The 25,030-nt window shown below is 39.5% G+C and overlaps 1 protein-coding gene across 14 annotated transcripts in view; it reads left to right on the top strand.

Annotated features, from left to right (window-relative positions):
• Nucleotides 1-16,844, top strand: part of CPVL (carboxypeptidase vitellogenic like) — a 207,788-nt gene extending 190,944 nt beyond the window's left edge. For all 14 annotated transcript variants that reach the window (XM_030932391.1, XM_030932388.1, XM_010371363.1 and 11 more), the window contains one exon: nt 16,593-16,844. In XM_030932391.1, coding sequence (XP_030788251.1) covers nt 16,593-16,703 — 111 coding nt within the window. In that variant the 3' untranslated portion in view covers nt 16,704-16,844. The remainder of the gene's footprint in view (nt 1-16,592) is intronic.
• The last annotated feature ends 8,186 nt before the right edge of the window (nt 16,845-25,030 follow it).

Below are 25,030 nucleotides of genomic sequence, written 5' to 3'. Positions count from 1 at the left end.
TTCAGCCTTGAACTCTCAGGCTCAACAAATCCTCCCACCTCAGCATCCCAGGTATGTGGGACCATACGTACATGATACCACGCCTGGCTAATGTTTGTATTTTCTTGTACAGATGGGGTCTTGCCATGCTGTTCAGGCTGGTTTCGAACTCCTGAGCTCAAGTAATCCTCCTGCCTTGGCCTCCCAAAGTGCTAGGATTATAGGCATGAGCCGCCAGACCCAGCCAGCATGTATTTGGAAACATGATTGTGAAAAGGTGTCCATCGGCTGCACCAGACAGCCTAGGAGACTGTAGCACAAAAACAGATGAAGAACCCACGCATTAGACTATTTGAATTGTTGAGAATAATTTATAGACTCTCCCCAGCCCAAATCACTTATCACAATTGGTGATACCAGACAGACTTCATGAGCTAAACTATCAAGTAGGCTTGAATTTTGTTTCTAGTTGATTACACTGGCAATTCTAACTACTTCTGTTACCATATTCAAGGGATGTTCTAATATAGGGATTAAGAGAATAGATACTGTGTTAGACTTGGAATAGATTCCTGCTGTACCATGTACCAGCTTTATGACCTTGGGCAAGTTACTTAACCTCTCCAAGAACCCCCTCACCTGTGAAATTGGGATAATATTATCACCCACCACTCTCACAGGAGGGTTCATTATTAGGATGAATTGAGATAATGCTTATAGATTACTTGACCCTCTCTCTACCTGACACCTAATAAGCATAAAATAAATGTTGGTTTCTATTGCCATTAGGGAGCTCTCTTAGCATTAATCTATTTTCACAGGGCAAGAAGCTCTCGCTGTGTTCAGAGAGTCCTTATAAGACATTTTGTATTGAAGTTTCAGATGATGAAATGAGTTCAATATTGTCTATCAGATAGGCCTGAAACTACCACAGTTGTATCCAGTTTTAACCTGACTGTAACAAAGAGACTGTCTTGTCAAAAGGTAGTAGTAGCAGAAAAGGATGGGGCAGTGTTGGACATTTTGCTATGACAGCCTAATAGGAAATAAAAATGGCTGAGTTGAGTAATGAGTTATTTCTAAAGTATTGAGTCCCTTCTAGTTTAACGATAATCTGAAACATCCCTGTTGACAACAAACGAGGCACATCCAGCTTTTTTTTCTTTTTCTCCTGTTTGTACTGAGCTTCTAACATACGGAAGACAGGAAATATAAGAGCTTACATTTAGAGAGTAAAAAACTATCAAAACAAACCCAAATATTTGGCAACTTATTGCTCTTCTGCTGTCCAGCATGGAGATGTGGGTATTTATTTTTGTTCCTAATATTTATTTTTTTATACAGCAACCAGAGTCCCAAGGTTTAGATTCTGGCACCAGCTCTGTCATCTTAGAGCTGCTTGCCAGAGGGGGACTTCCCACTTTTAACTTTGTTTCAGTTCAATTGCTTCTCCATGCCTTCCCCACATACTGTTTTTCAGACATGGGGCCAATCTCATCATCTCTGTGTAGGGGAGAAGAAAAAAGCACAGCAGAGAACATGTTAGATTTCCTAAAGATTCATTTTTGCAAGGATGGCAGCATCAGCAGGTGGTTTTTCTTTTCTTTTTTTAAATTTAAAATTGAATACATACCAAAGAATATTTACAGTGCTGTGTAAGATAAAACAGTGATAAATGAACACTTTTGTACTCACCAGCCAGTTTAAAAAATACAACATTGCCCTTCCCAATTACCCCTGGAGGTAGACTACTGTCCTGAATTCTGCTTTTATCATCCCCTTTCTTTTTGCTTTGTTAATAGTTTTACTGCAGACATACATATCCATATATAATATTTTATTTTTCATGTTTAATTTTATAGAAAAGGAATTATTTTGTATGTATTTTGCAAAAACATACTTTTGCTATTCAGCACTGTATGTGAGATTCACCCATGTTGATATGCTCAATTGTGTCTTATTCTTTTTCATTGCTGCATAGTATTCCATCATATAAGTATTATTCGCCCATTCCATTGCTGATGGACATTTGGGTTGTTTTCAGTATTTTGCTTCTACAGATAGTGCTGCTATGACATTTTTGCACATATCTCCTTTGCCTGTGTCAACCTCACTAGATAATGTCAAACTGTTTTTCCAAATTGATTATTCTTGGCAGTAAAGTATAAGAGTTCTGATTATTCCATAATCTCAGCAAACACTTGGACTTGCCTCTAGTTCTTTCACTGGAGCTTGTTAAATTAAAGGAAGGCTTACTGTCCTTTCTCATGTCTAAAAGTCATGGTTTATATTCTCTTTCCATGGCTGTCTCCTGTCTGGTTTTTTTTTGTTGTTGTTGTTTTGTTTGTTTGTTTGTTTTTGAATGCCATCAAATTAAAGGACTCTGACATACACACACACAGTGAAGGTGGAGTGGACATTTTACATCCAAGTCCGTTTTTCTTCCTGGGTGTCCTGTGCTAAGGTTGGCTAGCAAACTATCCAGCTCAAAAAAAAAAAAAAATCAGAAAGTTATTCCCTTAGCACCTTTTCAATTCAGCTCTGCCAACAGTGGCTCAGTAAGAAGCAGCAAGTAAATAAAATCAACAGATTTCAGCTTATGCCTTGGGTTCGCCAGCAATCCCCAAAACACAGGGAGAAAATGAATCTTTTTCTCACAAAATTCCTCTCACTTCCATCATTTTTCCATTGAAACAACAAGGTAGAGAGTTACTTTGTCGAGTTGCTTTGCTGTGAGTCTTACCAGAAAATGAAGAATAATAGTAATTGGCAAATATTACCCACCCAATTCCTTAGCTAGCACTTCTCACATCTGCTTTATGACATCCTTGCTGGTCTGATTTTATTCATTGCCTAGTGCTCAGCATAGAAACCACAAGAACTAGCAAAAAAGAAAAACACTGCATTATATAAACCAATAAAACTAGTGAGCATTTTGTGGACATTAAAAGAAACATGAGGGCTATCCCACATTATCAATTTCAAAATGCAAGTTTTTGCCTTGTGGTATTTTAAAAGTTTTAAGATGCTATTCAAGAACACTCTGAATGACTGTTTTAAATTGTTGTTTAAACTTTTTTTCCTTTTCCAATAGCCCCCTTGGCTGGTCTTAACTGATCTCCTTCCTCACCAATCTGCCCTCTTCTCTGTGCTTTTTCCAAAATGCAAGTTTAATTGTGGTTTTTTTTCCTTGTTTAAAACTGCTCACTAACTCTGACACCTGCAGGATAAAGTCCAAACTCTACCTGGATTAATGAAAAGATTTGATCTGGCCTCTGTTTCCTTTCCCAGCCTTAACTCTTACCCTCTCCCTCCTTTGCAATTAAAATGTTGAAAAACAAAATACCACATCATCCCCCAAATACGCACCCAGAAATTCACATGGGATTCCCTCCTCTTGCCTTATAAGGCCCTTTCTACTCCTCTAACACACCTGGAAAACTCCCATTTGCCTTTCAATCTTGCCAATCTTGGTATACTTGATCCTTCCCCAGAATACCTCCTTCTCGGCAACTCTCTCCATCTACGTATATCTTCTATTGTATGTACTACACTGGGGTTTCACACTTCAACTCTTTAATTGCTTTCCTCCTTTACTGGATGCTGAGTTCCTTGAGGACAGGAATAATTTATTTTTAAAATACTCATTTATTTTTGCAGCACAGTTCGTGGCACTGAGTAAATGTTCGGTGAATTAAAATCAAATCGGCCTTCACCTCATTCCCATGCCCCTCTCCTTTGCCTCTGACTGTGTGTGTGTGTGTTTTAATACTACATCTCTCAAGGAGTGCTGTGATTGTTCACCAATTGTACACACCAAAGCGTCTTGGAGGAAACAGAGTAGACGTGCTGAGATAATGAACAGTTCAAAACAATACCCTTCAAACTGAAGACTGCATTGTTTATGTCAGCTAAAGACTATTTCCTTTCTGTGTTGCATGGGAGAAAAAATGAGAAATATTCTGGGACACAAATTTATAAGAGTTGTAGAAATTTCATTACCTCAGTGCTGACTAGAGCATCCTCTCCTTTAAAAATAATTGAATTCCTGGTTTTTGTTTTTTCCCCTTCTCTTAAAAACCACACAGCTTGCTTCCTGAAGACAAAGGAAATAATAAACAATAGCAACTCCCAATTTGACTCTGATTATTTGCCAAGAGTCTTCTTAGTGCATGTGGTTCTATTTCATTAGAGAGGACCGATTAGCATAAGAAGAATGCTTCTAAATTAAGCTACCCAAATATGCACTTAGTTAGTACTCTGAGAGCTAATTTATTGCATTATTTAAAACATAAATTGGCTAGCAAATCTATTTATTGAGGTATAACAGCTAGGCAACAATCCATAACTTTCTCTTGGCTGTTGAGTGGTTTTTAATCATCTATTGAAATTTAACAGAGAACCATTTCATTAAATAGAAAGCGGATAAATACTAAGAAGTCTATATTTTAGAGTATTATCCACACATGGAGAATGATATTTGAGGAACAACGAGGGAATTGGGGTTTGCTTTTTAAACAGTAACTTTTTGTTGTTTTAATTTGAAGTGTAACCAAAGACTCACAGAATCACTTGTGGGGATGTTAAACAAAGCAAGAAATAAACAAATAAGGCGGACGATGGAGTGGGGTAGAGAAATAGAGGGATGGGAAAAATTGTGTTAAGATAGTGCTATATTGTCAGTTAGACTAAAGCAGTACTTTTGCCTTGTACAGCTTTGGGGTTGGCAGTAAAAACTGTGTACGTTGTTTTATTTTAACAAATGGCATCATGAAAATATCATGCTATTTGGCATGCTCTGTATTCTAAATTCCCAGAACCTAGAGACATTTAGGGGTTCTGGGGTCCCCTTAGGCTGTGGGTTGAGAACGTAGTTGAATCCAGATACCTGTCTGGTCTGGAGTTGTCCTGAACAGATCAGCTCTGGAGCATCTCAGGGTGTTCTGATATAAATGGAAGCGTCTTGTAGATGTCGTAGCATGGCCTTGAAATTCTATCATTGTCAATTATGCTAGAACTCAGTGAGGGTAGGCAGAAATGGAAACAAGTGACAGGCCTTTCTCACTTTTCTGCAAATTTTTGAAGTTTGGCTCATCTGATTTCTGGACCCAAGGTTTCAAAGTAGTTTTAGACCTTGTAATTTACGATAGGTGGATGCTCCTTAAGTTCACGTTGGAAAGAAGAAGAATGTCAGAATGTTTCCTCTTTCCCCAGGACAGCCAAAATGTCAGAGAACCAGGAGTCTGAAGGGAAACTGAGGAGAGAGGGCACTGATTTGTAGTGTTTGCCAATTTCCATAGCGTAAATACTCTCACACAGCCAATTTCAAGCTACCAACTTCATACCACTAAACATAGAGTCGGGCAGCAATGTGCACAATTGGCTCTCCTGATCCAGTGACAGGGAGTACCTGCACACTGCTGCTAAAACTATCTTGCATTGCTGTTTGCAGGAAGTAAATCTTTAGCAGGTTAGCTGGCTCTTGTTTCCATGGTACACAGAAGATGATGAGTCAGGATCTAAGTCCTTGCAACACTCCTGGCGAGAGCATTTACTGCTATAACCTCTGCTCCTTCCTCCCCCACTCTTATTCTCTCTTCCAAAAGAAAACTACAAATGTAGATCATAAAGCTAGATATTGAGTAAGTGTAAATAATGAACTGGATTGTGCTTTTTATCCTCTTGTGGCTATCAAATATAAAAACTGGACAGGGAAGGAGAGAATGAGGATGGGAAATCTTGATTACTTTTTAATTGCATCAAGTCCTATGTGGTAAAGTGGGTTCCTAAAAGGGAAAAAGATGGAACAGTTTTTTTGCCATTCTGCTAAGACAAGTAAAGTCTTGCTTTCCTGGCATTTCTGTGTAGGAAGAAGAGGGTGTTTGGCATTGCATGTGGTGAAAGGAGAGAGGGGATGGAGAGAAAGAATGGGATGGATCATGGCATTGGCAGGGATAAAACTCACTGTAGACACAGTTAAGTTGAGTGCAATGACAGAGGTTTGCTTTCACATTCAAGCTGCTTCATTAATTTAGTTGGGGCCTTTTCCAAGGAAAGGGAGGATTCATAAAAGGGAAATCAAAGAAGCCCGGAAAAGAAACATTTCCACTTCTGAAGACTGTATTATAATCCTTTTTTCTGAAAAAGTAATGAAGTTATATTTATTAGTGTTGTAACTTCTGCTCTTACTCCGCTTCTTAAAGGGAAAAAAAATATTCTGTTGGTCATAAAAACTCAGATAATAGTAGTAGAGTGACCATTGGTTGAGTCCTATTATCTTTCTAATACACTGGCACATGGTACAAACTTAAGACCTATTTGTAATGGGCCAGGCGCGATGGGTAATCCCAGCACTTTGGGAGGCCGAGGCAGGAGGATCCCTTGAGCCCAGAAGTTTGAGACCAGCCTGAAACCCTGTTTCTACTGAAAATACAAAAAATTAGCCAGGTGTAGTAGCATATGCCTGTAGTCCCAGCTACTCGGGAGGCTGAGGCACAAGAATCACTTGAACTCAGCAAGCAGAGGCTGCAGGGAGCCAGGATCACACCACTGCACTCCAGCCTGGGCCACAGAGTGAGACCCTGTCTCAAAAAATAGAAAAAAGAAAAAAAGAAAAGCAAAGAAAGACATATTTGTAGACTGGGTGCCCTGCATCATTTTATAGGTATTATCTCTGAATCCTTACAAAAAGTTAAATATTCATAGAGTGAGCAACCATTCCAGATTGTCTGACCCTTTTTTACTTTTAGCACTCAAAGCCCTATGTTCCCAGAAACCTTTTGGCCCTAGGCACAATGGGACAAGTGGTCACCAAAATTCTTATCCCTATTTTACAAATGAGAAAATAGAGATAGTTCAGTCATTATGCCAAGGTCTCAGAACTGGGCTCAAACCTAGAGCTGCCAAATCCCAAGTCCATGCTCTTAACCATCAGGCCAAATGGCTTCCTACTATCCTGCTATCCTGTACTCTGCTTTTAGATTTTCATTAACTATAATGACCAAGGAAAGAGAAAGCTTCAACTTTAATCATTCATCCCAACCTTGCTGAAGTTAACACAGAAATTCTTGGAGTCAATATAGAGAAAATTTTCCATGACTTTTTTTTGTTTTTAATAGACACATTCAAAGCATGTCTGACTGATCTGGTGAAGGCTAACAGATTTGACTGAACAGTCTTCACCTCTCAGGTGTTCATTCTGTATCTCTCTAAAAGGAAGGAGCATATTATTTGACCACAAGATTTCTTCTCATTTGAGTACCCTGATTGTCAGAAGTCTGTTTCTCATATCATGCAGTAATGCCTCTTCCACTTACTCTCATCCTTTTATCCAATCTATTATTTGGAAGTCATACTGCCCTCCCCTTTCACCACTATTAACTTGATAATAATAGATTATTTTATCTATCCTTTATGTTTATGTCGAGATTATGACACATATCCTGATTTAAGAAAGTCAGTTTTGAGTCAATACATTTACCATTGTCCAGATATAAAAGTGTATCTTACAACAGGGGCCCCCAATCTCTGGGTCACAGACTAGTACCTGTTTGTGACCTTTTAGGAAGCAGGCCACACAGAAGGAGGTGAGTGCAGGCAAGCATTACTGTCTGAGCTCCACCTCCTGTCAAATCAGTGGTGGCATTAGATTCTCGTAAGAGGGGAACCCTATTGTGAACTGCGCATATGAGGGATCTAGGTTGTGTGCTCCTCATGAGAATCTAATGCCTGATGATCTGAAGTGGAACAGTGCCATCCCCAAACCATCCCCCACTCCCCACCCCTGTGCGTAGAAAAACTGTCTCCCACAAAATTGGTCCCTGGTGCCAAAAAGGTTGGAGACTGCTGCCTTACAACACTTTAACTCACTTTATACCATCTTTGTGCAAATACTGTCTTTTGAAAAACTTCTACATATTTCAAACTCCAGAAGACATTATTAATTATTGATACTCCTTACTTCTGTTCACATATGTAAATTCTCAGCTGCTATTCATTCTCCTCTGCATTTTCATGTTTCCATTACGGATAATTTTCCTTCTGTCTGAAGAACAGTCTTTCATACTTCTTTTAGTGCAGGTCTGCTAACAAAAACGTTTTCCAATTTTTTGTTTCCTTGAAAATATCTTTACAAGGTCTTCATTTCTATAGAAGTCCAAGGTTGGCAGATATTTTATTTCAAAAATTTCAAGATATTATTTCACTGTCTTCCAGCTTTCATTGTTTCTGTTCAGTAGTCAGCTTTCTTGCTCTTTGAAGGTACTGAAAGTACTGTTTCCTTTTCTATGACAGCTTTCAAGATTTTCTCTGTCTTTGGTTTTAGCAAAATACTATTCTGTGTGTATGTCTGTGTGTATGCACATATATATACTATAGTATAATAAACTATTACTAATATACTATTATGTGTACTGTGGTGTGGTTCGTTCGCTTTGTGTTTATTCTATCTAGGACTCATAGAGCTTCTCAAAACTGGCTTGGTAACTTTTGTCAATTTTGGAAAATTTTCAGTCAGTATCTCTGAATGTTACTATTTATTTCTTTTGCCCCATTTCTTCCTTAATTTTTTTTTTTGTATTTTCCATACCTTTATTCTCCATGCTTCAGTTTGGATATCCTCTACTGACCTAACTTTCAGTTCATATAGTGTTTCTTCTACCATGCCTAATCTATTGCTAAAACATCGATTGAGTTCTTAATTTCCATGAACAATGAATGAATAACTTTTTAAAGAACTTCCATTTGATTCACTTTTATATATTCATATCTCTTGTGAATCATTTTTCTGTACCTAACATCTTGCATGTTTTGTTCACAGTTACTTTAAAATGTGTACCTGGTAACTCTAATATCTGGATCACTTGTGGTCTCTGTTATCTTTTTTTCTCCTTAAATTTTAGTCATTTGCTCTTGTTCTTTGTCATGCCTACTAAATTTTATTAAATGTTGAAAAAAATGTACAAAAAATATATGAAGAAAAATGTTATTTTTCTTCCAAAAGGATTCAATTTTTTCTAGAAGGCAGGCAGAGTAGAGGCATTATCACCTTGATTCCGTCTGGGATTGAGATGATTGATTCAGTGCTTGATTTCAAGGTTTTTGAGGACTAACATGTTTCTGGTTTTTCATTACTTCCAAGGCATTGTCTTTCATGGAATGAATGGAAAGCCTGTAGTGCTTACCAGTGCTGTCCCTCCTTGACAGGCTTTTACAACTCCAATTTTTGTCGTTGTTGTAGTTTCTTTTGGGGTTTTGTTTTTGTTTTTTGGTCTCTCAAGCTCCATAAGACTAATGAGCTTTTCATTCTCTTATCTGCCACTTCTGACTTGGCGTCTTGGTCAGAGAAGCTTTATTTATTTTTATTTATTTATTTATTTTATTTTTTATTTTTATTTTTATTTTTATTTTATTATACTTTAAGTTCTAGGGTACATGTGCATAACGTGCAGGTTTGTTACATATGTATACTCGTGCCATGTTGGTATGCTGCACCCATCAGCTCGTCAGCACCCATCAATTCATCATTTATATCAGGTATAACTCCCCAATGCAATCCCTCCCCCCTCCCCCCTCCCCATGATAGGCCCCGGTGTGTGATGTTCCCCTTCCCGAGTCCAAGTGATCTCATTGTTCAGTTCCCACCTATGAGAGAGAACATGTGGTGTTTGGTTTTCTGTTCTTGTGATAGTTTGCTAAGAATGATGGTTTCCAGCTGCATCTATGTCCCTACAAAGGACGCAAACTCATCCTTTTTTATGGCTGCATAGTATTCCATGGTGTATATGTGCCACATTTTCTTTTTTTCTTTTTTTTTTTTTTTGAGACGGAGTCTCGCTCTGTCACCCAGGCTGGAGTGCAGTGGCGCGATCTCGGCTCACTGCAAGCTCCGCCTCCCGGGTTTACGCCATTCTCCTGCCTCAGCCTCCCGAGTAGCTGGGACTACAGGCACCTGCCATCTCGCTCGGCTAATTTTTTGTATTTTTTAGTAGAGACGGGGTTTCACCGTGTTAGCCAGGATGGTCTCAATCTCCTGACCTCGTGATCCACCCGTCTCGGCCTCCCAAAGTGCTGGGATTACAGGCTTGAGCCACCGCACCCAGCCGCCACATTTTCTTAATCCAGTCTGTCACAGATGGACATTTGGGTTGATTCCAAGTCTTTGCTATTGTGAATAGTGCCACAATAAACATACGTGTGCATGTGTCTTTATAGCAGCATGATTTATAATCCTTTGGGTATATACCCAGTAGTGGGATGGCTGGGTCATATGGTACATCTAGTTCTAGATCCTTGAGGAATTGCCATACTGTTTTCCATAGTGGTTGAACTAGTTTACAATCCCACCAACAGTGTAAAAGTGTTCCTATTTCTCCACATCCTCTCCAACACCTGTTGTTTCCTGACTTTTTAATGATTGCCATTCTAACTGAGAAGCTTTAAAATTGGTGAATTTCCCAAAGGGAAAAGCAGCACAAAATGTTAGGCTCACTTCCTTGTAATTCTCTTTTCTCTACGATCGTGGCCTGTCTCAAGGCTTGGTTGCTCTCTGATACCTCTAAAGAGCTTATTTTCTTTTTAATTCAGCTTATATTGTTTTCTATGGAATGAGGTTGGTTTGATACAGGCTATTGTGTCACAGTCAGAAGCGGAAGTCCTAAATTACAAACAGTATTGTTGCAACTGTTTAAGATGGTGTACATAGGAAACCCCTTGGGGATGCTGTAAAGGAGCACCAAAGGTTTTAACTGCTCTAGGAATGTATACCATTATGATGGCTACATGTGGGTCTCCTGAAGCACTTAGAAGCTCCTTTTCTCCTTCTATTCAATAATAACCATTTGCTACACCAGAAATGTACAGTGGGAGACCTCAAGAATCGTCTCCCTGAGTGCTGTTGAAGCAGCTCCCAGCCTTGATCTCTGCTCTGTTTTTTCATTCTTTCAAAAGTGACTTATTGCATTCTTTGTTAGGAAGTGTCTGCTAACAAGCTTTGGCTTGTTTTTTATTCTCATTCCCAAGTTCCTTTTCAATATATTTTTATTTGAATGCTGTTTACTTTATTTCTACTTACAGTTAGCATCTGAAAGCAAACTAAAATATAAGATTTAGTAAATGTGGAATGGAATAAAAGTAGTGAAAAGAACTTCCATGTAAATCAGAAACCACAACAAGCAAGATTCTCTTGAGGGTATGCCTCATTCTATACTGGAAAGCAGAAACAATAAACCAATCCTACATATTCTGCCTCCCAAACTTGCAGCTCCCATGTGGCTCTTTTCTCTTTCCTGGTGAGTAGCACCACCTTTGCAAATTTGCCCATGTCAGAAGCCTGAAATGGGGAGCATGTGTTGGGGATGGGTAGAGAAAGTCTCACTTAATCTTTATATCGGATTAATCACTGATTTTGTTGGTTCCACCTTACCTCTTCTCCTTTCCCTTCTCCCCGTCTCTCCCATGAGCCGACATCCTCTCACCTGATTTGGTAGTCTCCTAATTTGCCTCCTTATGCCAGTATCACTCCCTTCCAAATTAGCCTCCTCCTTAGACATTAAGTCATTTTTCTACAATGCAAACATAAGCACGTCACTACCCTACTTAAAACCCTCTAGGATATATCCAGAATAGGCAAGTCTATAGAGACAGAAAGCAGATTAATGGTTGCCAGGGGCTGTTGGGGAGAGGGGAGTGGGAATTGATTACTGATGTATATGGGTTTCCTTTGGGGTGATGAAAATATTCTGCAACTAGATAGTGTGAATATACTAAATACTACCGAATTGTACACTTTAAAATGGTTAAAGTGGTCATTTTATGTTAGTGTGTTTTACCACGGTTGCTTTTAAAGCCCGTCAAGATAAGGTCCACCCATCCCAGCATGTCACTTGGGGCATCACATGGTCCCGCTAGTGTCTGCCTGTTCATCTGTCTCTTCTGTTTCCCTCTATTCCCGCACGAATGGGACGACACACAGACTGCTGCACGTGCCCGCAGCTTCATAGCCCCTGCATTTCCACGCAGTTTCCTCTGTCTGCGGTGATCCCTCTGCTGCACATGCCCACAGTTTCACGCCCCCCGCATTTCCATGCCCCCCTGCATTTCCACGCAGTTTCCTGTCTGCGGTGATCCCTGTGCTGCACGTGCCCACAGCTTCACAGCCCCAGCATTTTCACGCAGTTTCCTCTGTCTGCGGTGATCCCTCCACCCCCACCCCAGCCAGCACTCTCCGTCCAGTGATCTCCTTCAAGACCCCCAAGAAGCTTCCCCTGACACATCTACGTCAACAAGCCCACTGTGAACTTCCCTTTCTTTTCTGTCATCTAAACGGGCATAACTGGGGAACCTTTACTGGCGGGTCTGTGTTTCTAGTTCCAGGGAGAATTATATCGTTTTCTAAAAAATAAAGTGGAATGAAGCTTTAAAGTGCTTGTATAACCCTGTTGAAATTCATGACACACTTGTGACCCCCTGGAACATCTGGAACACATGAGGTTAGAGGCTGCAGCTGTAGTGTGGAGGCACCCAAAATAGACAGTTCTATTCAGGGAGCCCTGAGATTAATATTGTCACATTTAAATATGTAATTACAGCCCCGCCACATTTTGTTACTCACCTCTAAAAGCTGCCGAGTGATCTGTATCTTTGATTTGTGAATGCTGAGTGGCTTGACTATAAATGACAAAGTGGTTTATTTTTCCACACTCAAAAATGTATTTATTTTTGAAGTTAAGATCAGTAAAATGCTGTATGTGAATCTGCTTGAGAGAATATGTTTTGTTTGGGAATTTTGTGGCATGTGAAACAACCTTTGTTCCTTAACGAGCTTTCTTTTCCCCCAATCTTAATGACACAATTTACAATGTCATTGGGTCATTACACATGGCAGCTCAGAAATTGGACCAGGGTCAGGTAGGTCACTGAGAGGAAGAGTAAGAACACCTGACCCCTTCAGCTCTCCTTCACCACTTGATAATTATGGACAGGGAAGGTGTGTGTGAGTGTGCGTGTGTGTGAATAAATACCAGGAGACTGGATGCCCAGGAAGTGAGGTCATGAGTAGGTATTAAACAAATTTCTACTTGTATTCATGAGTAGGTCTTAATGAAATTACCTTGATGTAAACAGAGAATTCCCTGGTTTGCCACAGAATAGAAAAAATTATCAACAGTAGTTCTCAACAAGTAGTTGGAACAACAGCATCAGCATTGCTTTGCAATTGTTAGATATGCAAATTCTTAGGCCCTGTCCTGGACCTTCAGAACTGGAAAGTCTGGAGGTGACGCCTCACGATCTCTTTTAATGAGCTCAGGTATTTTTATGCACGTTCAAGTCTGAGAGCCATTGGTTTGTTTTTTTGTTTGTTTTTGAGGTGGAGTCTCGCTCTGTCGCACAGGCTGGAGTGCAGTGGTGCCATCTTGGCTCACTGTAACCTCTGACTCCTGGGTTCAAGTGATTCTCCTGCCTCAGCCTCCCCAGTAGTTGGGATTACAGGCATGCATCACCATACCTGGCTAATTTTTTTTTTTTTTTTTAATTTTTAGTAGAGATGGGGTTTCGCTATCTTGGCCAGGCTGGTTTCAAACTCCTGACCTCAAATGATCCACCCACCTCAGCCTCCCAAAATGTTGGGATTACAGGCGTGAGCCACTGCACCCAGCCAAGAACCATTGTTTTAAACAACCTTTTTAAACCAAGGTTTTTTATGAAAATGTAGGAACACCATGTTCTAGGGTAGTTAGGTTCACATAGGCATATATACATATATATTTATTGATTTATACTTAGAGATGGGATCTCCTTTTGCTGCCCAGGCTGGAGTGCAGTGGCTCAATCAGCTCACTGCAGCCTCAAACTCCTGCACTCAAGCGATCCTCCTGATATAGGCATTTTGATCTTGGATTTTGAATATAGATAAGTGTTGGAAGAATAATGAAAATGACCAATATTTACTGAAGACCATCCCAGGTCGGGCACTGTACTAAATATTCCAGGGACATTATTCCACTAACTTCTCACATAACTCACAACTACCCCACGAGGTAATACTTGTTTCCCAATTGTAAAGTAAAGGAACCTGAGACTCAGTGAGGTTAAGTTCCTTGCCCAAGGTCACACAACGTGCAGTGCCTCTCGCCACGCTCCTGCACTCTGACTTATGAGCCCGGGCTGTGAAGCACTGTGCTATTCTTTGTTTATCCTTTGTCAGCTGCAGCACTGGTTCTGGGGCAGGATGACCTTTAGCTCTCGGATATTCAATTTATTGCTGTTCCGGATCATTGCTGCCAAACTCATTTCCAGTTGAAGCAGCTGGGTTTTGTCACACATAGGACTTTGTTAAGTGTCCTCAGCTGAGCTGAAGCTGCACAGAAATCACTCATCAGATTCCTGCCAGGGCCAGAGATACGGATGAAAATCTGCAGGAAGCAATGTCTAGCCTGGGATTGCGGGGCGGCAAAAGTTTCCCTATAGAGTCCTATGAAGGGGTTCTTGTCACACATGTTTACTTTCAGTTTGTGATAAAAAGTGGGCATGTTGGGTTTCCAGTTGCAAGCTTGCACACAAATGGTCGATAGGTTTCGCTGTCATTGCAGTGAGGCACACATGACCTTTGATCAACTGCAGCAAAACACAAGTTTCACATTTGCAGGTCCCATATCTGCAAATGAAATCTGCCTCCCTCACTGTAATATGTGAAATACAAAAATACAGAAAATTATGTTTGTATCTGCAAGATTTTTTTTTTTCATCAGTAAACCTCAGAGGGCTATTGAGAGGTGAATAAAAATGTTCCATGACTAAGCTGCGAAGTTCAGTTCAAAGATAAGGAATGATTGTGTGAGTACTAGGATTTGATTAAAAACACCACACCGGTGTTTGCATCAGAAGTCAGGGTTCTAGCTAGTTATCTCACTTACAGTTGTGTGACTTGGACAAGCCACTAAATAATTCCAAATAGCTCAGTCATCTCAATGCTCATGTGAATGGTGCTCCCTGCAGTTGTGCAGTGCACAGCTTGTATAGCTGAGAGCTGCAAGGTAAGTATCATCTAATAGTGTTAATCCTACTTACCGCACATCAAGGTTGTAAGATGGAATGTGTTGGGAGGTAGGGGCAGATTTTCAATATAATAAATGCACTGTCTAAATATACTTTTTCTGCCTCAGTTTCCTTCAGATTGAGACAAGTAAAAGAACCCAACCTCTTAGGAAGGGCCTTGTGAAAGTGACCTTTAATTGCTGATTGTGATTCAGCAGCTAGAAGTTACTGAAAGTGATGCCCTTTTTGCATATGTTTATTCACTTCATGCACTGGTACCTCCTGTCCATTCTCCACATATGGAACAAGGCATCTCAAGCCAGGCTGACCTCTGCTGCATGTAACTTCCCAACCCTCAGTGTCAGTCCTTGCTCTTTTGGCATTGAATCATGACAGCTTCCCGTTTCCCTCTACTTGGAATATTAGTTGATGCTAGAGGCTTGATGAGTAGAGACCAGTCCCCTTTTGTTGATTTGAACTCGTCATTAGAGATGTTTTAGGAATGCTTTACATCACCCAACAAGGGCTTGGGTTACATAGGTGTATGCATTTGTTAGAAGTGGTGAGTCTACACTTAAGACTAGTGCATTTTATTGTCTTGACTCAAAAGAAGAAAATCTGTTAACACATATTGAACTCTGACGAATAATGTGATGCTGAAGTGTTTGCGGGAAGTGCGCTATGTGCCCAGTTTACTTTGAGATGTGTCAAAAAGATAAGATGGATTAATGGATGGGTGTGGGATGGATAGAGGCACCCTTATGTGAGAAAGCAAGTAAAGTGAATGTTCAGGAGAGACTCAAAACCATCACTATATGAATTGTTTTTGAATTTGCTATGTTTTAAAATATTTTATAATCCAATATTAGAAGAAAAAAAGAATGTTCTAACTCTATGCTGCTCAAAACATGACTTTCTTTTATTTCAAGTGTCAAGGTTTTTTTTTTTTTTTTTTAAGAGATGGGGTCTCATTCTGTCACCCAGGCTGGAGTGCAGTCCATGTGGCATGATCCTAGCTCACTGCAGCCTCCAACTCCTGGGCTCAGGTCATCTTCCTGCCTCAGTCAAGGATGTTTTGGTTTTTTAATTTTTTTTGAGAACCAAAATTTCCCCTTTATTACTGATAAAGGCTAAGATGGAAGGTATGGCTCAGTGTGAGGGACAATTGGGCTGGCTAACTGAAGGGTGGAATTAAGTAGACAATCCACCCCATTGCAGGCAGACCTGACATACCCCAGAAGTAGTGGGCTGGAGGTGGGCCTCACCAGGTAACACCTTCAGCCCAGCACTCCCAACTGCTGGGAGTAGGCAGATCACTCTGAAGAGGAAAAAGACAAGGAATAATTTTCAATTTTTACACTCATGAGAAATGAACACAACTTTGCGTAAAATTAACTAAGTTTTAAAACTTTTCTACCTTAACATGCCTATTATTAAAGCCTATCCAAAGGCATGCATTGAGAGAGTATGTTCTGTATTTCATGTGAGTTTTAAATAGAGTTTAATCTTAATGAAAACTTTCCATGTATTTAGAATATCCATTTCTCTAAATTTCCGTTCTTTTACTTTTTCTTTTTAAGGTAATTATTCGAGGTGGAGGACATATTTTACCCTATGACCAGCCTCTGAGAGCTTTTGACATGATTAATCGATTCATTTATGGAAGAGGATGGGATCCTTATGTTGGATAAACTACCTTCCCAAAAGAGAACATTAGAGGTTTTCATTGCTGAAAAGAAAATTGTAAAAACAGAAAATGTCATAGGAATAAGAAAATTATCTTTTCATATCTGCAAGATTTTTTTCATCAATAAAAATTATCTTTGAAACAAGTGAGCTTTTGTTTTTGGGGGGAGATGGTTTATTATAAAATTAACATGAGTACATGAGTAAGATTTACATGATTTAACTTAAAGGATGAAAGGAATGGATGATGTGACACTGAGACAAGAGGTATAAATGAAAATTTAGGGTCTTGAATAGGAATTTTTAATTTCTTCTACGAGTAAGTGAAAAGTGCAGTTGTAACAAACAAAGCTGTAACAGCATCTTTTTCTGCCAGTAACAGAAGTTTGGCATGCCATGCATATGAAGGTGTTTGGAAATATTATTGGATAAGAATAGCTCAGTTATCATCCCAGATAAATGGATGAAGCTATAATCGTTTTGGGGAAAAGATTCTCAAATGTATAAAGTTTTAGAACAAAAGAATTCTTTGAAATAAAAATCTTATATATAAAAGTAATGATGAACCAATTCTTGATAAGCAGAGGCTCTTATGCAGAGAACCAGCTTAATCTTTGCCTTTTCGTTTTCTTTTTCCTTCTTTGAGTTTGAGGTGCACACACTTCTCAAAGAGCCTGCAGGCTACAACATTATTTATAAGAGCCATTTTAATTTGGGCTTCAAATTCTCTACTTCTTTTCCCCAACTAAAGAACAACCTAATTTTGTATCATTGTTAGAATATCAAAAAAATTAAGATAAGCTGGCATCAATATATACCTTTATAAATATACATTCATTAGCAGTTTTCTAACTAAAATATCATATCCTGGCACATCTTTTCGATTTATGCATCATGTGCTCTCATCTCTTTGAAATTCTACAAGATGTGTGGATTTTTCCACATCACTTCCTTCTCATATTACCCATCTATGAATTGGCTCAGTGGAGAATTAAATTTAAAAAGTCAAAGCCTGTTCTTGTGGCAAATATTTTATGGAGTTTATTATTTTAATTTCTCATTTTGTGCCTGATTTCATTCAGGTTTGTGATCTTCCTTTTTAAAGTGTTCATTGTACCCATGTCCTAGAAGTCATTAAATCAAATATTCTGATCAAAAGCAGATTTTAATTATTGCAGAGAATAAACTGGGGCAGGGTAGGATGCAAGAAGTTTTCCATGTAGTCCCATCTGCAAGTTAAATTAGCTGTATTTGGTCCCATGTCCCATAACTATGTACTGGAAAGGGCACTGACTGGCTGGGAGACCTAGGTTTAGTTTCATATGGGTCACACATGCGCTGGACGTTTTAGGAGAAGTCACTTCACCATACCAGCCTCCCAAATACTCAAGGAAGGTAGCCAGAAGAAGAGACTTCTGAGGTTCTTTTAGGTTCACATGTCACTAGGGTAGTACCTATTTATAAGGGTACTATGAGATGACCCAGTCGATCCTCATTATTCGAGAATTCTATGTTTGCAAATGAAGTCTACTTGCTAAAAAATGTATTTGTAACCCCAATATCAATACACTTGCCCTTTTGAGGTCATGTACAGAGTGGCAAAAAATTTCAGTTGCCCAGCATACACATTCCCAGCTGGGGCCAAAGGAGGAGACACTCTGCCTTCTTGTTTCAGCTTTCATACTGTAAACAATCGCCTTTTTCTTTGTTTTTTTGTTTGTTTGTTTGCTTTTTTCTTATTAAGATGGAGTCTCGCTCCGTTGCCCAGGCTGGAGTGCAGTGGTGTGATCTCGGCTCACTGCAACCTCTGCCTCCTGGATTAAAGCAATTCTCCTGCCTCAACCTCCCAAGTAGCTGGGATTACAGGTGCACGCCACCAAGCCCAGCTAATTTTTGTATTTTTAGTAGAGATGGGGTTTTGCCATGTTGGTCAGGCTGGTCTTGAACTCCTAATCTCATATGATCCTCCCACCTTGGCCTCCCAAAGTGCTGGGATTACAGGCGTGAACCACCACGCCCAGACCAATTGTCCTTTTCTAAGTCTGTTTAGTGCTACATTTTTTTGGGCTTTTTTAGTGCTACATTTTTTTGGGCTTTTTTAGTGCTACATTTTTTTGGGCTTTTTTTTGTGGCTGATTTTGCTGTTTAAAATGGCCTCAACCACAGTGCTGAAGTACTGACCAGTGTGCAAGAAGACTGTGAAGCGACTTACAGAGAAAATACAAGCAGGTATTTTGTTTTTTTCAGGCATGAGTTAAAGTGCTGTTGGCCCTGAGTTCCACATTAATGAATCAACATTTTAAAGGTGACTAAGAAACACACTTAAGGTTATGTATTGATCAGTTGACAAGAATGTTGTGACCCACAAGCTTGAAGGAACCTAAACCTATATTTCCCTTAGAAGCAATGGTTCAGAATTTGCTAATTCTGTCTGCATAGACATTATAGAACATAGCTACAGTGGATAAAGAGAATTGACTATCTTTCTAGAGCGCTTAGCATAGGGAGTGGCACAGGATAATAGCTCAATACATGGAAATTGTAGATTTCATTTTTATCATCACCCTGACCCAGGTACGAGGCCAGTGGGGAGCGCTGAGGTGGTGGTGGGGGCACAAGTTGCCAGACCTTCCAGGAGCAACCCTAGCCAACTCATTTGAGGATACAGTTCTATGAAGATTGAATCTGGCAAGTATTTTAATTTAGAAGAAGAAAGGAAAAGATTGAATCTGGCAAGTATTTTACTTTAGAAGAAAGGGAAACTAAAGAAAAACTATTTTTGGATTTAATTGTAGAGAGTCCTTTGTGTAGAGACTATCCAAGTACACTGCAAGCCCTCCATAGATGTTCAAGACAATCTGTTATAGTCCAAAGAGAAAATACCAGAATGTCTGTCTATATTTGCTTCATTTCAAAATGAGAACACAATTAAGCTTTCCTAGTATGTAATGCTGGATTCTCATGATGCCCTCCCTCAGTACAGACATGACACAGTCAGATGTCTTATGTGACTGCAGTTGCTGTAGGCAGACAACATCTGCAAAGAGGGAGAGGCACATGGAGGAGGTCCACCGAAGCATCTTCTCACGGTTCCGCATCTAGCGTATTGTCAATAATTGCAATTGATATTCATGTAGGATGTTACCAATGTGATTAGTTACATAAATACAAAGCCTTTCAAAGAGTAGGATGATTATAACACTGCAATTTGATGGCCAGTGGTCAAGGGGGACTCCTGTACTACACTGCTTATCTCATGGTAGTGCATTTAAAGGAGTTGTGGAACCTGAGGTTGAGTCCTGGATCCTTTCTTTGACAAAAAGACAAGCATTGCAGACATGCTGTCATGGCAAGTGGCGATTGTTAATATGTTGCCTAGCAGATATATTTTTTAAAGTAAACACACAATCCATCTTTTCAAGGTAGAGTTGATATTTTCACTTAGTGAAATTAATTAGTGAGGAAGTTAACTTCTTTTCTAAAGAAATTGAATCTATGGCAAGAGCCTTTTGAAAACAGATGTTTGGAAATGTTCCCATCTTACTATATGCACATTACAAAAACAAAACTAAAAAACCATTAAAAGCAAAGAAAATTTCAACAGTTGTCTCTGTGTAACAGATGAGACTGAAAAATAAGTTTTGGGAATTACTAAAGCTCATCTGGTGAGGCATTTCTTCTATTGAATCTACATATCTCTGTTAAGTGTCTTTTTCAGCTCTGATGGACTTTGAAACCAAGCATTAAAATAAACTGTATGTATAGCCAGACGTTTGAATGGCTATATGACAAAAGGGTAACTCAGGACTTTTTGAAAATGACAAGGCATATTCAACACATTGGTCCTATCGAAGATATTAACAGTAATATTTTAGAAAGCATTTTTTTACCATTAAAAATCAAATTCAATTTTTTAAAATTAAGTATTTAAAATTTACCTTTATCCTTTTGCAGTTTCCGCTTCGATTAAAATTTCAATATTGTTAGTACAGTAGTGGCATATGATTATACTTTATAAATGAAATAATTTTATATATGATATATTTATAACATTTTATTTATAATATATCACATAAATATAATTCTTATAATTATATAATTATGTTATATAATTATATATAAAATATAGAACATATTTATAATGTATAAATATATTTTTATATATTCATATAAAAATAATATATAACAATATATTTATAATATATACTTACATATAATTATTTCTTTATAGAGTATAATCATGCCACTGCTGTATTAACAATATTAACTTTATGAAATTTTAATCAAAGTGGAATATATTATATATTAATATATATATTATATATATGTATTTTCAGTAATTTTTTAATAAAGTTGACAGCAAAAAGATTTGGAGACCACTGTTTGAGATGACAGAAAGTCTAAAAGCAGCCTTAAACTTTGTTCCAATTTCGTTATATTATTAAAAAAAAAACGCAAGGCATCTAACAATATATGATGCTTTCTTTTCTATGAAAGAAAGAAAAGACACCCTCACACACACGCACACACACCCCTGAGTTTCCACAGCAGATGGGCAGAGCCCACCAGGAATCAAAGTGGGTCTCTGTTCAACCCCATTCTCTTCCCATCAGGCACCCTGCTCCTGATCCCTCAGCTAATCCTCGCCTATCAGTGGGTAGGCGTTAGGGTCTGTACTGTCATTAATAATGGGCTTTACTTTGAAAGTGGTGTAAACCAGATCCTTGGTAACTTTTTGACGCAGTATCTGCTCTGGAGACCCAAGAGGGGCTAATGTAAATTTGAATTGAGATTCTCTGGAAAGTACTAAGAGCTTTGATTTAATTATTGATTGATGTGAAGTTCCCAAGTTATCTTTTCTAATGCCACCAAAAATATGACAGGTAAGACCAGAAACCAAGGCTAAGATCTTGTGGTGAGCTGCTTGACTTAAACCCTGATTTCCTGAGGAAAGTCTGGTGTTCCCTTTGTTTCTTCTTGTGAATAACAGCTCCCCCCGCCCCGCCCCGCCACTCTTACTGCTAATGACATATGGGCCTGGGCTGTGTCCATTTTGTGCCATGTAAGCCTCTGGCTTTAAGCTCAGAAACCATTTCATTCTCCATGCTGGGCCTGAGGGGTTGACCGCTGGTGGTCAGGGCCAGCTGCAGAGATGACTGGGAGTGGCCTGTTTAACTCCACCATCACACAGGAAGTGTGTGCCCTGGGGTGAATTATAGCTACCTGCACAGATGTGTTTACTTTTTCTTGCATATTGCAGCAGTTATTGTTACTAAAATTCTGAAGATTTAAAAAACATTCAGAAAACCAACCTGAAAGGGATTGATTTTGTTGCCCCTAAGACACCGAGCCTAAGAATTAAAAGCAGACTGCTGTGATTTGTATCCGCTCAAACCCAAGAAAAGACATCTGCTCAATCATTTTAAAGGGATTTTTGGCAACTTCAGGAGTATGACGCGGGCCGTCTGCGTTCCCCTGGGCGCTGTGTGTGTGAGGACAGCAAGCCAGGGCTGTGGCTGCCGCTCACACAGATTCACAGGAAACTTCACTGCATCTAGCCGGGTCTTTTGGGCAAATGTTAATCTTTTTCTTAAATCTTTAATTTTCAAATTGCAAAAGAAAGAGCTGTTTATTGCAAAAAATTCAAATGTAAAAACTTGCTCTCACCAATCCCACACCACAGCCAGTGGCAGCCACTCATAACTCATCCCAGGCTGAGGAGGGAGGTGGGCCACCTTGAACTCAGTGTCATCAGGACTGCACCCAGTGCAGGAGAGACAATTGCCCCCCACCAAAAAAACAAAACAAACCCAGGGCATTATCATTAGAAGAAATGGAGCCTGGATGTTGTGCAGCCAGGAGCCAAAAAACATCCACCGTATGCAGATATCAAAGCTCAGTAAAAATATTAAAGCCAGTCTCTACATTTTGACATGTAGTGGGAATATACACTGCTAATTTCCCTAATTTCCCAGTGAATGTTTACAATCAAAATTCACTTGTACACCTACTAATGTTTGATGATACTTTAAATTTTCATACCTGAGTCAAAGGGAGCAAAAGAAGTGCCTGAGAGACCTGCAAGTATGGGGGTATGTTGTGTGAGAAGAATAGGAAAATCTAGACACTCAGCACCAGGAACAGAAATTGCCCTGGACTTCTGGCTCAGTCACGCTTCCATCTTACAGCAGGATGTGCCATGTTAATCTTGAAGACCTGCTCTGGGTGCTGAAGATATGAAGACAAATCTATCCAACTCTTCTGCCACTGAGATGCTCTAAATGGGGACAGGCACTTATGAAGGGAAGGCTGGTGACCACTGCATAAATAATCCCAGTGTGCCACCTACTTTAATAGATGAAGGTCCAAAGTGCTTTGAGAACAGAGGACAGAGGATGACTAATTACTCCAAACCAAGGAGTGGGGGTGAGACTGGAGACCTTCCAGGGGAAGACAGTATCTATCACTGGTACAGGCCTGGGCATCAGCATTACTGTGCTGGAGCCTGATAAGGCTCCAAACATGCCAGTATCTGCCTTCTCTTATTTTTGCCTTCAATCCCATGAAGATTTAATTATTTGTTGCAAAATCTGAATTTGCAAATGACTGCCCTAAACTTCCATCATGGGAGAGTAGAAGGATTGATTCCCATATTATGCTGATTGGAAGAAACCCCTAATAGCCTGCTTTAGTTTTCCCATCTTGTCTCTGTAAAGCCAGGAAAGATCTAGAAGGCTGTCTTCCTGCAAGCCCATCCATCAAGTGGCCTTGGTGGCGTGTGAAATGGCATTTCCTTACTAAAATCCTCACACATTGCACGGTAACATGCCAGAACATGCTGTCATTGACCAATTTCCCATCTCCCCTGGGAAGAGAAACATTCTTTAAGGAGGACATTTTGAAATGGCTCCACAGTGTGACTCACTGGAGGACAATGCTGAAGGCTTTGGGGCAAAAATAAACAAAAGTTAAAAAAAAAAAAAAAAGTAGATTCTATCATAAAAGGTTTGGAGTGATGTTGCCCTGGAAAACGGAAGCTGATCTTGAAGAAGGGTGGATTTTGTTTACTCCAATGAGGTAGTTTGTTCAGGGTAAAATTCCACTAGAATGTGTCTTCCTTGTTAGGGCAGAGGAAAAGGAATCTCTTATCAGTCATGGTTCCCTCAAATGAGCTCTCTGTCCCTGAAAAATGTTAATATTTGTTAGGCTAGAGCCTCAGAAAATTCCTTAAGAGTTCTAGTTTCTTAAGGAATGAGAAATGCAATTCTGTTTTGGCCTCATAAGTAAAAGAAGCTCCATGTGGCTTTGCTTCTAGGCCACATTCCTCCCTCACTGGACAGTCAGAAGAGAAAGGTGCACCACCCTGGGAAGCATGCGATTCTGAGCCCTGGTTCCAAATTTTCTGCCATTTCCTACCCTTCAGTGGAATGTTTTTCTCTTCTTGGGCTGGAGTAGAGTAAAAAAAAAAAAAAGAGCTGATAGTCACATATTCAATGTAGAAGCATTAAAGGAAGAGAAAAACAATTCAGTAATCCTGTGTGATAAGGACATACTCGGTTATGTAAACTGAAACCAGGTGGCTTAAAACTACCAGTGCCAACAACTCCAATGGAGTTGTCTTTTAGTAAAGAAAATGCTGGTAAGGCTGAGAATGCAGAGAGGTTTGTGTTACTCTCCCCTACTTCTCACTCCAAACAAATCCTTAGATCCCCAACAGCAGATACCATAAAGTGAAAACAGAGATGAGAATACAGAGAACAAGGAAGGTGTGGGAAGCTTTGGAAAAGACCAAAAGGAGGTGAAATGGGATGAGTTCTCAAGCCACCAGCAGCAACGTTTGGTACCACCCCAGAAAGTGAGATGAATGTTAGGCTTGCCCCTTTCTGCCTAGCCCCAGGTGCAGGTGTAACCCCCACCTTTGAAGCCCAAGCTGCTGCTGGTCTTTGTGATGAGCCGTTTCTCCCACTCTGTCCAAAGCCACCAAGTGAAGAAAACAACTTGGCATTTGGAGTAGACAGCAGGTGATGATGACAAGTGTCTCTGCAGACTGAAGTTCAACACCAGGAAATATACCATGAGAGCTGGCAATGACTGGTTGCTACGTTTCCATGTGTACCATGCTGAGGGATTCTAGCATCTTGATAAATTTATAAAATGGACAAATTGCTAATAAATGGCATAACAATAAGAAAGAGAGAGCTATCTATAAGAAATCAGAGAGTATAAAACATAATACATGCCTCAAACTAGATATGCGATTTAAAGGCTATTTCTTCTCACATCTGCCTGGACAGATTTCATAAAACCACCATAAAAGGATTCTGTATTTATG

This window comes from Rhinopithecus roxellana, chromosome 6, assembly GCF_007565055.1.
Source record: "Rhinopithecus roxellana isolate Shanxi Qingling chromosome 6, ASM756505v1, whole genome shotgun sequence".
In the NCBI taxonomy this organism is placed as follows: Eukaryota; Metazoa; Chordata; class Mammalia; order Primates; family Cercopithecidae; genus Rhinopithecus; species Rhinopithecus roxellana.
The sequence above is the reverse complement of the archived record's forward strand: the minus strand, read 5'-3'. Positions and strand labels throughout refer to the sequence as shown.